Source organism: Seriola dumerili, unplaced genomic scaffold (genome assembly GCF_002260705.1).
Source record: "Seriola dumerili isolate Sdu_G_001 unplaced genomic scaffold, Sdu_1.0 BDQW01000073.1, whole genome shotgun sequence".
Taxonomy (NCBI): domain Eukaryota; kingdom Metazoa; phylum Chordata; class Actinopteri; order Carangiformes; family Carangidae; genus Seriola; species Seriola dumerili.
Genome location: NW_019174328.1, coordinates 2055643 through 2069457, shown reverse-complemented (window position 1 = coordinate 2069457; position 13815 = coordinate 2055643). Strand labels below are relative to the sequence as shown.

The 13815-nt window shown below is 42.2% G+C and overlaps 1 protein-coding gene across 1 annotated transcript in view; it reads left to right on the top strand.

Moving 5' to 3' along the window:
• The first annotated feature begins 7353 nt into the window (after positions 1-7353).
• LOC111220765 (sorbin and SH3 domain-containing protein 1-like) overlaps positions 7354-13815 on the top strand; it is a 51825-nt gene continuing 45363 nt past the window's right edge. The window contains exons 1-7 of the mRNA XM_022743987.1: positions 7354-7501; positions 10525-10567; positions 10943-11029; positions 11436-11552; positions 12274-12380; positions 12551-12692; positions 12871-12900. Of these exons, the coding sequence (XP_022599708.1) occupies positions 7415-7501; positions 10525-10567; positions 10943-11029; positions 11436-11552; positions 12274-12380; positions 12551-12692; positions 12871-12900 (613 nt within the window). The 5' untranslated portion in view covers positions 7354-7414. The remainder of the gene's footprint in view (positions 7502-10524; positions 10568-10942; positions 11030-11435; positions 11553-12273; positions 12381-12550; positions 12693-12870; positions 12901-13815) is intronic.

The window sequence follows — 13815 nt, the reverse complement described above, 5'->3', positions numbered from 1 at the left end:
TGAGTGTGCAGCGCTGACAGGACGCTGGTGGAGAGAAGCCGTCGGTCGCACAGAGCTCAGTGAAGTGTGTCTGCAGCAGCGAGTACAACACTGGATTACCATCACACGGAGGTGAGCATGTCCCTGCAGCGTGCCGCGTCTGCTGCAGCTCTTTAATGCTTTTTATTTGTTTCTTTATTATTATTGTTCATGCCTTCCTCTCTTTCTTTTATTTATTTATTTATTTTCCTTGGCACCGTAACAGCTGACTTTGTGTTATTATCGCATTATGCAAAACCAACACCACTTAATGTATTTCTCATGAATCACCCAGTCCTTGCTGTATCAACCCGGCAGACTGCATCAAATATAAAAGCTTCTCTGAGTCGGTCGATTTTTTGATTTTGCATCTCAGCAGATGGGCGCTCTGGCTTTGGGACAGTTACTGCAGTAAAGACAGAGCCATACAGTAGAAATGCGACCCGCCATGGGTGCCGCACTCTGAAGCTGAATGCCCCCCCCCCCCCCAAATACTCAAGTCATGGAGTTAAAAGCGTCCTGACTGAATTCTGGCTGCTATCATTTTATTAATGATTAATACATCCTTTCTGTTGCGGTTGTTTCTGTAAGTTGGCAGGCAGCAGTGAAGCGTTACTATTAGCGGTTGTCACTGTGAGTCATATAGAGCAGACACTGCACATGCATACAATAAGGCTGTGACATCAGGACCATGCTCTTAATGGAATGCATATTATGCGGCATGGAGGTGTTGGGAATAGTTTACTGACCGGTATTTCACTGTCATTTTCATCACAGTGTTGTCAGATTAGACTGTAGCCTTTGGCACGTTTGATTAGATCATATTGAAGGTGAAAAGGCAGTGGATGTATGAGTAGTGTAACAGTCAGTGAGGTGCATTAGCAGCTGTTACACACAGGAATCTCACTGCTGTGTCCTGAAGTGTAATTTATTGTTATTTCAAAGGGATGTTTCAGTACAGTCTCTTATCCCAGTGGCTTCTCTGACTGTGACTGACTGAGCAGTTACTGTGTTATAGTAACAGTGTGAATCTTCTCTGCAGTTAGTGACACAGTGGACCTGAATATTAAACTTCATGTTCTAGTCTGACAAACAGGTCTGCATGAGGCCTCATAATAAACAGCATGTGACGTGAACAGCTGCCTCACAACTGCAGCGTGGAGTGTGGATGTACACACTTGTGCACATTGTTCTACTTCAAAGCGCTGTCAGGATGGACATTTAAAAGATTTCCAAAGTTAGGTGTAAGAAGTGACACGTTCTACACATTTATATTGACTTTTATATGATGTATCAATAACACATATATAGAAAAACATTGATTATTTTGAGCTAAATTTTAACCAAGGCTAAAAAAAAAAAAAAAACATTACAAAAAAACTTACGATAAGAGTAATTCTAAAGTTACATGGATGTAAAAAGTTCAGTTCATGGACGCCATTACATCCCAGTAAGAAAAAAAAAATAAATCCACCATCTTTGCAAAATGAGTTGCTCCACCATCAGTGAGTTATGTCATTTTCCTCTAAAACTCAGTGGATGTATTCGTCTCTGTCTGTGTTTTCATTCATAATATTACTACAATGACTACCTCTTTTTTACTCCAACGGATCTGCGTAACATGACGCTACACGAGCTTGATAAAATATTAACCCCACCACAAATAATTAATCAAACTGCTTCAAGGACAGAGGCAAAGTAGTCAGACTGATTTTCTCAAAACTACCTGTTGAAGTGTTTTGTAATGTGGACGGCTCATTTCAGAATATCTCACTTTTATCTCATTGTTGTACTGGACACAGTTAACAGAGATACTGTATCTGGACATTGTTTACTCAGAGAGAACAGGACATCCATTAGCTTCCTACATGTTAAAGGACTTTGTGTGCGTGTGTGTGTGTGCGTGCCAAAGCCTCAAAGAGTTATTATTATTATATTTAACTTAAGTGTGTTGTCATTGAGTGAAACAACACAGGCCCGCTCTGCTCCCTGCTGCCTCTGGATAACAAGTTTTTCAGGCTCACAGGAGTATTGACTCAGGAGTAGTTGAGCATCATGTGAAGCAGGCTCCTGGTTTACAGCTTGTGAGCACAGGAGTTGTAGATGTTTGCACAGCGATAGTGACAGGTTTGTGTGTGCAAACGGAGCAGATACATCAGTCATATGTTTGGTGCCCAGGGGCTCAGCCGGGAGCCATTTCTCCAATCAAGTCGTTCAAAGAGCAGCCAAGCCCCTATGACCTTTTGCACATATTGTTGTGTAATTAAAGCAAGTCAGATATGAACTATGCATAGTAGTGTTTTTTTGTTCAGCATATTTATGTATCCAGGTTACTATAGTACATGTGTCTTTAAGAGAAGGTTGTACTTTATTTTAGTTTAGACTCAGTGCAAAATATTGGCCACTCAGGCTAAAAATTTGATGGTAATTTGTTTTTTCAAGGAAGAGTTTCTTTCTTAATTATTATACATATCCAGAACAGGGATGTTTTGAGGTGTTTTAATATGTCTCGGCAGGATTTCAGGGTGCAGTGTGCTGCTTTACAAAAAAAATATTAAAACCAAATGTGAAATTTGGCGCTTGCTTTTATAAGCCAGAAACAGCTAGTTCTTGCTTTTTCAAAGACAGAATAAATCAAGGTCAAAGTGTTGTATTTCAGTCTTTTAAGCTTGACATGACAACAGAAACCCGTAGAGTGAGGATGGGACATGTTGGTATGAACCCAGCATAGTTGTTAATGTTTTATGAAGCTTGTTCAGAATCACGTTACACAGATCCCTTAGATTTGATAGGAGCGACCCTCAGAGACATAAATCTCCAAACTGAATTTCAAAGATTTGTCAAAGCCAGCTGGCGTCCAGATCACCCAGTCCTGTTTTTCCAAGATGATCTCAGTCTGGTTTGGAAATCTGACACAAAGTATTATAAATTATGAGCTAGTTACAATATGGTGAGGCAAGTGAAATTGACCCACAGGTTATTAGAATTCACTTGTTTTGCTAAATAAGTGCATCTTTCACCTGTTACTTTGACACATGACGTGAAGGCCAGCTGTGCCCATGTGTGTAGAATGAGATTAAAACTCCATATTTTCCATTTTTCCGGTGTTTTATTTGAAGTGTTGATTCATAAGAAGATATATTTGTGATTTTTAGAACCAAAAACCATCTAAATCTAGTTTTACATCTCCTCTATTCGATTTATCTCTAGAGCTCTAGTAACAACAGGTCAGTGAGCCAATCAGATGAGAGGAGGCTCTGATCCTCTCTTCTGATTGGCTGACTGTTTTTGTCATTGAATAAAGATATAGCAGATTTCAGGAAAACACTCAGAGAAACCAAATCCTGCAAGATTGAATGGCGGGTCCAGGTTGGTGGGTCTTGAGGCATGGCTGAAAGGTGTGACTTCTTTGTTGTGACATCACAAAGTTACAGAAGTCCTGACAGCTGGTTTTAAGGCTCAGTTTCTGAATACAGGCTGTGTGCATTTCTCTGTGGACTGAGGCTTTGATACTTTCACAGTATTAATATAGAACCTAGACCTGCTTTATAATCAAACAACACATGGATAAATACCTTTTTATACTATATGGGACCTTTAAACTAATGATTAGACATTTTTCATTTTAGGTTTGAAGGTAATTCAAAGTTAAACTGGACAATAGCAAAATAATCTAATGATATTCTTCTCTTTGCTGTGGTATTTTCCTTAAAATCAGCCTTATTCATTAGTCTGGGTTCATGACAAATGCATAGTGAAGCTGGATATTAGCACCACATGGACACAAAACCTTTGAAGCGACAGTATATGTCGAAAACAGCCTTGTCTTTACTGTGAATAAGGGATGGCTTTGGATCGGGCCGGATGTTTCAGCCAGACACCAGGTTTCTGTTTTCACTCCATGTTAATGTTACAACAGGTTGCTTAGCAACCCCCTCCTCCCACCCACCCCTGTCGTCTTTCTCCATCTGCTGCCATTGGTTGAAGTGCATGGTGAAGTGAAGTGTTGTGCTTCGGCTTTTCAAGGTCTGTGGCACAAAGAAGCCCCCTGATCATAGACGCATGTAAACAAGGCAGAGAAAAGACAATTTATGCTCTGGTGATGGATTTAAGCAGCCAATCCCCTCCCCTCCATACCCACCACCACCACCACACCTCCACCCTTCTTATATGTAAGCCACTGATGGAAAACAACAGCATCATGGCAGTTGTTGGCAGATATCTTAATAAGAACCAGCAGATGTCCTTACTCATCATCACACAAACCAAACCGGTATTAGTAAGTGACACTGATGCACCGCAGGTTTATAAATCACTCACTACAAAATGTAATAAACAGCAAGGATAATCTGATATCTGTGCTGCCACCTATGGAGCCAGGCTGTTATTGATGGAGCTGCCTGTTGTGTTTGTGTCTGGGTGTGACGAGACGAGTCAGACCGGGCCCGGCATTCCTGAAATAGACAGATGATGGGGACCCGCTGGAGTCCTGCTGCACGCTCATTTCACACGAGGATACCTTCATAGCACTTAAAATTGCTGGATTATCACATCGCTGTTTATATTCACGTTTAGCCGCCATATCCTATGACTCAATTATCAAGTAGTCCTGTCACATAGGCGCTCAGAGAGTTATATTAGGGAACACAGTCAGAGCTTCCAATCCACGCTGGAGTCAAAATATCCAGCGGAGACGAGGAAACACTTTCAGCACTCTCTCAGACAATGATTTGAGTTGTCATTGCAGCTCACCTAATGTGCAGTACGCCCTGTTATCTAAGCCAGGAGGAATCTCCTGTGCACAGCTGAGCTCATTAACTAGTGATGACATTAAAATGAACATCATCTGTGGCTTTTAGTCATATTGCCACAATAAATGCCACTATGTTATCTCAATAATTTATCATTATATTGTGGTGGTTGGGGTTTTTTTCAGTTATGTCACTGACTGTATCTCCTTATTTGCTCATGAGCTTTTCTTATTTTGAACTTTTCACTCAGCGCCTACAAAAGTAAACTCTCTAAGAGCCCCCTGAAGAGACGCTGCAAAGCTACTAGAATATTCGGTTTAATGTTTATCCTCAGTCCGGCCCTGTGATCCAAGCTCTTGGAGTGTAGCCTGGAGCCCTCGCTGTGAAGATGTATCACCCTGGGTAAACTGTCAGCTCACAGACATTCTTATTACACTGGCTCTAAAAGCCTAGCAGACCCGTTAGATGCAGCCTGGCTCTCTAACACAGTGTCTCTAACAGGCGGTTTGGTCCATGCAGCCAGCTGCAGCCTTCCTCAGGACCTTCACACGTGCCAGCCAAGTGTTCCCTGTCCCGGGGATCTGGCCATGGTCACGTCCAGTAACTGTCAGGACTTCACATGGACACGCTGACAAGCTGCAGGCCTCTCCAAGCACAGAGGGACACATCTTTCATTGGCTTGGTGCGAAGGGAGCTTTTGTTTTTTCCTCAAAATAAGGACATTTTATTCCTAAGATCACTAAACATCCTCAAAATATCACATTGATACCATAAGATGACTATAAACCCGTTAAGTCTCTGTGTTAATGTCATATTTCATTAGGTGAGGTTCAAAGCATCAAAGGCATAGAAGCGGTGTTCATATAGTCTAGTCTTAAGCTCCATCCATTATCAACATGGATGAATAATCCTGCTCGGAGGCCTGTAACGACTGCAGTGTGTAAGTTACATACATTTCCTTTTATGCTGCAGTTGTTTGAAATGAACTTCAAATAGCTGTGTTGAGGAATGTGTAGAATCCCAGGCTGCTGTCCAGTGTGGAAGCTGTTTATGGAAGAGAGTTGGGAGGGTGGAGGGCGGTAGGTGGGGGTCTCTTCTCAATTAGGGGAGGATAAGCCGCTGCTCCGGAGCGGCCCTTTCGAGCCATGTTTGGAGCTGTTTGGTGGGATCCACGCACAGCGCTGGATAGCTTCTCCCCTCTCTGCCATTTGTTGACAAAGCAGAAGTCAAACAGTGTTACGTAACGGCCCTTTCTCTCCCACCACAGTACAGCTGAGCGTGTGATGAGAGCTCTTTTGTGTTAACATAGCATGGACCCCCTGCGTGAAATACATCACAGTTCAACTTGGTACCACCCCGCCTTTGTTTAGTGCTCAGACAGACAGAATCTGGAGCCTGATTCAGATGGAGTGAGTGTTGCTGCCAGTAGAGAATACAATTATAAAAACCATTTAGGAAAAATAAATAAATAGATTTTCATGAAAATTCATTGTATTTACTACAGTTGGATGAATTTGTTGGATACCATTCAGTTTATTTTCCCCACAGCTGAAAGTTTTTCCCTGACCAGAGCATGAAAGCAGCCTTCCTTTGAACATCTTAATCTAATGTTTCAATAATGTTTCATGTAAATTATTGCTTCTAAATAAGTAACAATCTTTCCACTTCCCCTGTGATTGGCACAGCTTTTATCTGGGCTTCATCTGAGGGGAAAATCTGTGGGAAAAAGATTCTATGTGGAATGACCTTTGATTTCCAGATCAAATATTAGCTTTGATATTAAAGCATTGGTATCACTCCTCAAAACAACATATATTTTAGCACTGAAACTAATGTTTCACTAAAATATTATTTAAAGAATAGGTTGGGAAATACACATATTCACTTTCTTTCCAAGAGTTAGAAGACTGATAGCACTCTAATCACTGTTTAACAGTATAGCTACCGACTATCTGGTTTGTTTAATTCGAACACAAACAAACACCAAGTTCATGTCAGTCCTTTCATGAAAGCCAGACTTGCTGTGTCCCGCTGGTTCCAGGTTTCTACTCAACACCTGGTTCCAGCTGCACAGTTAATACACAGACATGAGAGTAATATTGATGGAAATGGAATAAACACGTTTTCCCCAATAATCAAGTTTAACTCATGATCAAATAATTGTTTGATTCATTTAATCAGGAAAAAAAAATGAGAACCATTCACGGAAACATTCAAGATTTTCTGTTTGTTTCTCTTTTACGTCGTTTTAAATTGAATATCTTTATGGACTGATAAAATGGTAATTGATATTTGATCCTGGTCCTGCTGTCTTACAGTTCTAATCACTTTTTAAAGGTTTCTGAATCATAGATTCCATCACACATTAACATACAGTCATCATGTCGACCGAGGTATTAAGAGCTCATGGACGGCTGAGTCATCCAGTAGCGGATTCCAGCCGCCCCCCTGCGGTCTGTCTGTCTGTCTGTCCCTCGTCCTGCTGGAGGAGGATTTCATATGGTAGCCTGCGCAGTTGTTGAGTGGGTGCCACATTCCCAGGTGGCATGTGGTGACAGGTCCATCTGGGCACGGCTGTTGTCAAAAACAAACAGACCTCCTACATAGCCAAGGTCAAGGTCAAAGCTGGGACCGTCCCCTGCTAGATGAGACCCTCATGGCTCAGCCAGACGTCTCAGGGGGCTTCAGAGGGACCTGATGAACGTGGACGAAGGACTCACATCATCGAGGAGGTAATGCATCTCCCTAGATCCACAGTGATGCTGCGGACGATCGCAGCCGTTCGGAAAAGTATTTTAGTCATTCAGCTGTAGATTTATGTATCTGTGTGTGTGTGTGTGTGTGTGTGTGTGTGTGTGTGTGTGTGTGTCATGTAGCTGTGGAGGAGACCACTGTAAATATGGTAAATCATCTGGTGTTCGCTGTGTATTCCTGCTTTTAGATAGTCACACAGGTGTGAGCTGAGAGGATGTTTCACTGGCTGTGATTTCCTACCACCTGGATGAGTCATTTTAGTGAATAGATACCACCTGAACTGTTTCAGGGTTTGTCAGTTCTGAGAATTTGCTGCTTGTGCAGATGATCAGAAGATGTCTGAGCTCAGGAGGACTGTCACTAGCACCTATGGGAGTGGGTCACCGTGGGTCATTCACTAAGAGACCCTGGTGGAGAATGTGAAGTTTAAGCTCAAAGCTTCAGTTAAACACACATGACCTTTGATCCTCTCAGTTTATCTCACTATCTGCTGGACTTTGGGCTCCCCACTTTAACTTCATATCCATTTGTTTTTTCCATAGAGTTTGGCCAAATTGAGTCTTTTAGTGAAGCCTGGACATCTAAAGTGTTCTCAGATTATAAGGACTGATGGTGCATTTAGGTAAATTGCCTTTTTACAGGAGTTTGGCTGATAAAGTCTCTTCTTATTTTCCTGTTTGTCTTGGCCCGAGCACTGCAGGCTGTCCCAGAGCTCCTGCACCGCTCTCCTCCCTGCACTGAGGCATCTATTCCTAAAAAGGCCAGGGGTTGATCTCTGCTCTCCTGTGTTTATACAGCAAACTGAACACTGCGAGCTGTCAACTTCCCATTATCTATTATAAGTGAGAAGTTCAAATACTCCCACGTCTCTCTTTCTACTGTATATTCAGCGTGCTGGGGTTCATCCGAGGATACGGCGGAAGGAGAGTTGAGATCAGTGTAGCGCTCCTCAAAGGAATGTCTGTTAATGGTTTTGGAAATGAGATCATGGATGCATCGCCTCTCCGGGATGCAGGGGGTCAGGAAGCAAGCTGATTTTACTAAAGAGAGAAGGGAAATAAATACACAAAGTTCTGATGCTGTGGGACGGCTCAGCTCCAAGCCTGGAAGATGTTTTAAAAGGTTTTTGCTTCATGTCCCCATGGGGCTTGTTTGGAATTGTTCCCATTTTCCCTCATCCATTTAGGCCTATTTGTGGAGGGTTCCAGCTGGAACATCAGTCCCCTGCGTGTTCTGCAGGTTGGCTTATTTACTGCCATGGGTAAACACAGTGCACACACACACACACACACACACACACACACACACACACACACACACACACACACACACACACACACACACACAGAGCAAGTAAAGATGCAACCTTAAAAGCAGCTTAAAATTGATATCACAGAATAGATTCCAGATGGAATGAAAATACTATTTATGTGTGTTTGTGTTTATGCATGGGCGACTGTTTGAGTGCCTTTATGTGTGTGTGTGTGTGTGTGTGTGTGTGTGTGTGTGTGTGTGTGTGTGTGTGTGTGTCTGTGTGTGTGTCTTGACTCAATCAGCGCTTTTCTTGGCGTTTTAAATGGCGATGTCTCCTAAATAAGACGTGCTGGCGGAGCACAAAGGGAGGCCCAGCAGAGTGACGGGAAGTGTTTCACAGCTACTTTTCTGGTGGCCTTGGTGTTGCCTCTGCACCACTCTACTGATGCAGCTCACATTAACATTTGTTTGTTCTCTCTCACGCCCTCCCTGCTCGTCCTTAAAGGGGAACAAGGATTAGATTTTGACTTCATGTGTATGGTCCGATGAAGGCCAAACTTCCTCCCAAAACCAAGAGAGCTGAAGTCATGCAAAGTGACTCAATCAGAATGAAATCCTCAATGAGTAAGAGGCCCACCTCCAGAGTTAACTGAGTATTAACTGAGCTTTAACTAATTAGTGTCACCATCTTCAACATGTGTTTTAATTCATTTTGCATGTAGCATCACTTCATGTTTTTGGCCTCATATTATATAGATATCACTGTCATAGTATTGCACAGGATTATTATTTCTGGAGTTTTATTATTATCCTTAAACAGGGTTCTGGTCTGTGCCACTGTTTCCTCCCTTTGCTGTGACTTTTAATATTGGTGAGACGAGTTTTTTATGTAACACTTGGAACCAAGAAAACATTTTCAGAGATATTAGTTTGTTGTATCAAACAGGAAAAGTTATTGCTTTTTCTTATTTTGAAAGATTTTCTGTTTTTTTTTTTTTTTTTACATTTTTATTAATGTTAAAGCTCAAGCTGTTATTTGGCCATTATTGTGTCAGTCATCGATTAGGAATAATATGTGGAATCCTTCAGTGTTGTAAACTAGATTTAAACAGATGACTTGAAGTTCACCGCCTTCCTGTCTGGCTGCGTTGTGTCTCGTTTCAGAGTGTAACCCAACAACTGGAGTTCTACCACAATTTCATTAGCTGTACGTGGCCATAGATTACAGCTTTCATTGCAGTGACTCCACAGTGGAAGCTCCAGCTCCAGCTCTATGGGGAAATTTTCTCTATGTGTGATACTGCATCAGTCCTCACGGTCTTTCATTAAAAACACTCCATGCTGCAAGCCAACACTGCAGCAAAGCACTGGTCTGGTCTCCAAACTTACCCTGATCCACAGCTAATATCACAGTCCAGCTGATGTCAAGTTTCTTGAGCTTGATGCAGTTGGAAAGAACATGTGGTAGAGATCTTACAGATCCGTGGATATACTCTATCTGCAGGTGGAGTCACTGTAATGCTACGTGGTCTGTCACACTGAATACGCAGCAATTCAAAATCACATGTAGTTGGGGATTTCCATTTGCACAGCTGTTTCTCAATTAATGTTCATGGTGAAGTAAAACAGAAAAGCTTAAGACAAAGATAAGGCATTACACTCTACTTTTGAATGATACATCACACTGAACTCCAGATATCTGCTCCGTCACTGTTTTTAGTTTGTCTTCCCTGTGTGTCTTCCTCAGGGCTCTCCAACAGAGGGCAGTATAAGGCAGAGAGCATCTCCCAGTGAGTCAACTCTCCACCTGACTTCAAATATTTCACAGAACCTCATTTATGTCACGTTATGATTATGTAATCATGTCCTCCAGGCCAAGCTGAAGTTAAATCATATAAACAAATATATAATAAATAGCTTCACTATTTACTTTAACAAATAGGTGATAATTAAGCATAAATAATGCACATTAAAGATTTGCATAAAACATTCAAATTTCAAGAGGTAAAAAATGTAGATCTCTATTGCATTTTGTACTTTATTTACTTTAACTAATATTTGTATAATATTTTAAACACATAAAAAAATGTCTTCCTGTTTCTGTGTGTGTGTGTGTGTGTGTGTGTGTGTGTGTGTGTGTGTGTGTGTGTGTGTGTGTGTTACAGTCCCATCAGGTCCTCGAGCAGTCTGCGCTGTCAGGATCACGCCTCTGAAAACCATGAAAGGTTCCCCTGACCTGATTCCTGCCGCAGGTGACGCATCCCCATCAATCTTTCAGCGCCTACAACTGTGGGACACCTCACACTCACAGAGAAAACTTAGAAGGATGCTTTTAAAACTCATTTGTCAATAATGTGGTGTCACTTTACCAATGTAAAAAAAAAAAAGAATATACAGGACATGTTCCAGCTGCTCCACTTCCAGCACTGACAGTGTGATCATGGCAATTAGTTTTATGGGACTACAGGATATTAAATTGGTGACCTGCTTTTGATGTTACAGTTCTATTTTGGTCATTTGGGGCGTGAGGTAGCGATAACTTGGATTCCCAGCAGCTCCTCTGAGGCAGGAGTGCACTGACAACACAGAATATGACACTTCTCTGCCTTGAACAATGAAGAGCTGTGGAAGTGAGACTCTTATTTTGAATATCTGCAGATCTGGACCCCAGCAGAGTGTGCAAAGGGAAAGGAGTCGTGACTCTGAGGGCCACCCTCGTGCACATAGATGATGAGGGCTGCATCAGTGAGGAGCCAAACGTCATCACAGCTCCAAGTAAGTCACAGCTGTTTCCTAACATCTCTCCTTATGATGAAAAAGTATTTAGAGAGCAGTAACAGCTGCAGAATGTAGACGTCGTGAATGTTGCTGTCATTTAACAAACCCTTCATCATAAGAATTCCTCACGTGCCTTTCACAGCTCTGTTTTGATGTCAGGATTATATAACTCGCCACGTTTTGAAATCTATGCTCAGTCACCGCGCACACTCAGAGTGGTGATAAAGGGCGATTGCTCATATTTTCATGAGCGCGTCAAAGAGCTCTTTTGTTGCGGCCTGCCCACACTGCACTTTGGAGCAGGGGGCCTTGACTGTGGGCTTGTTTGTTGCGTACAGCACATTGGAACCGGCCTGGAGGCTGGCCAAGGCTTTTGGGGAGATGCTTTAATTGTTGTAGAGCCTGAATAGAAAGGCCATTGGAACAAACGGCCTTTGCAGCTCAGTGAATGGGCGCTTTGTTCTGATGACAAAGTTCAGAGATTGTGGGAGAATCGTTTTTTTTCCTCCTTTCCAGGGGATATTAACAACTCTGAGCATGAAAACCACCAAAGAAATCATTCACACTCCACAGAAAGAAATGGAGATTTATTTGATCAGCAATTAGATGTTATGGGTTTCTGGTTTGCTGGGATAAGTTCACTAAAATACTGTGTTTTTTAGTATCATCCTCTGTGTTTGTATTCTGCCAAACTGAGAGTGTTCTGGACTCTTTTTAGGCGGCTGGACGAGTCAGATTAATGGAGACAGCTCTAAAGCAGGACTGGCTGAGGGAGGCAGCAGCCTCACAGCTGATTTACCTCCTGTAAACAACACTCGGTGCCAGGTACGTTTACTTCTGCCCCATTTAACACTGGATCTTTGTTTTCTCTGCTCTTTGTGGTTTGACAATTATAAGAACACTGTGATCTCCTCATTTTGAAGTCTGTATTTAGTTTCAGCGAAGTTCTTGAAAAACCTTGTTGAATTTTACTGTGTATTTTCTGTCGCTTTCAGGCCAATTCACCAGAAAGCATAAAAGAGAACCGGGCTCCATCCTTCACTGACATTCAGAACTGTATGTCATCGCACCCCAGCTCTGTGTATCCCTGCACGAGCACAGTCAACCCCACCATAGTCCTGCTGCAGCACAACAGAGGTGAGCACTTTGTCAGTTTGTCATGAACATACTGTTGTACTGTATGTCTACGTCTTACTGTTACTGTGTCTTGTCTGTGATCCATTAGCCTTGTCTTGCTCTCTGCTGTCACACGTGTGCTTCACTGTTTAGTCACATTTCACTGTCCTGTCCTTGTCTTGTCTTTCTCTCACAACAGAGCAGCAAAAGCATCTTTCTCATTTGGAAGGTATGCACTGAGGGCTTGATGATTTCTAACATATTTCTAATTATCTGTGTAATCTGTGTTTGTACCCGTTCATTATCATTATTATTATTATCATTATTATTATTATTATTATTATTATTATTAGTTGTTGTATGCCGGAGCTCAAATTGCTGTGAGCTGGAATGAGATAGAGACTTGGCCCAAGAAGTGGAAATGATGTACAAATGCTTCCCAACAAACATGAGTCCACTAGGTAGTAGATGTTTTCAGTCATGTTTGGGAACAGGCCTACCACAGCCTTTAAAACCCGACCCATAGGGGGCGCCACAAATACCTACAACATGGACCTCAAAACCCAGAGGACAGTTTTGGTGAACATGATCTTGGGGCAAGTATTAACCAGAGTCTGTAGACCCATATTGATTGATGATGCATGTGGGCACGGTCTGTTCATCATTAAGATTTCTCCTGGCTTTCAAGCTCACATGAAAGTTGCACATCAACAGGCTTTGGCTCCTTAATCCTGAAAGCCGGTCTTGACAAACACTGAATCTGCTTTTGATACAAGCTGACTTTTGTGTTGCAGAGTATTTAGCACAATAGAAACAGAGCACACCCTTTGAGGAGGGGGCTGTGACGGAGACAAGTGTAATCTTTTAACCATTTCTCCTGGAAGTAGAGTGTCACATTTGGCTGATTTGGTCTCCCCCTCTCCCTCTCCCTGCACCTTCATCTTGGCCCGTCTGCGCTCTGTCATTGTCTCTAACTCGCTCTCCCTGCTTGATTGTATTATCTTAAATACTCATGAGAAGCCAGGGATATGTCAGTTTAGATTAACATTAGGATTACACTGTTGTCTGTTACAAAAACACTGCACAGAAAACTGACTATTGACTTCATTTTTCCGTGCTGCAGTGAGGTTCTGGAGTTGATCTA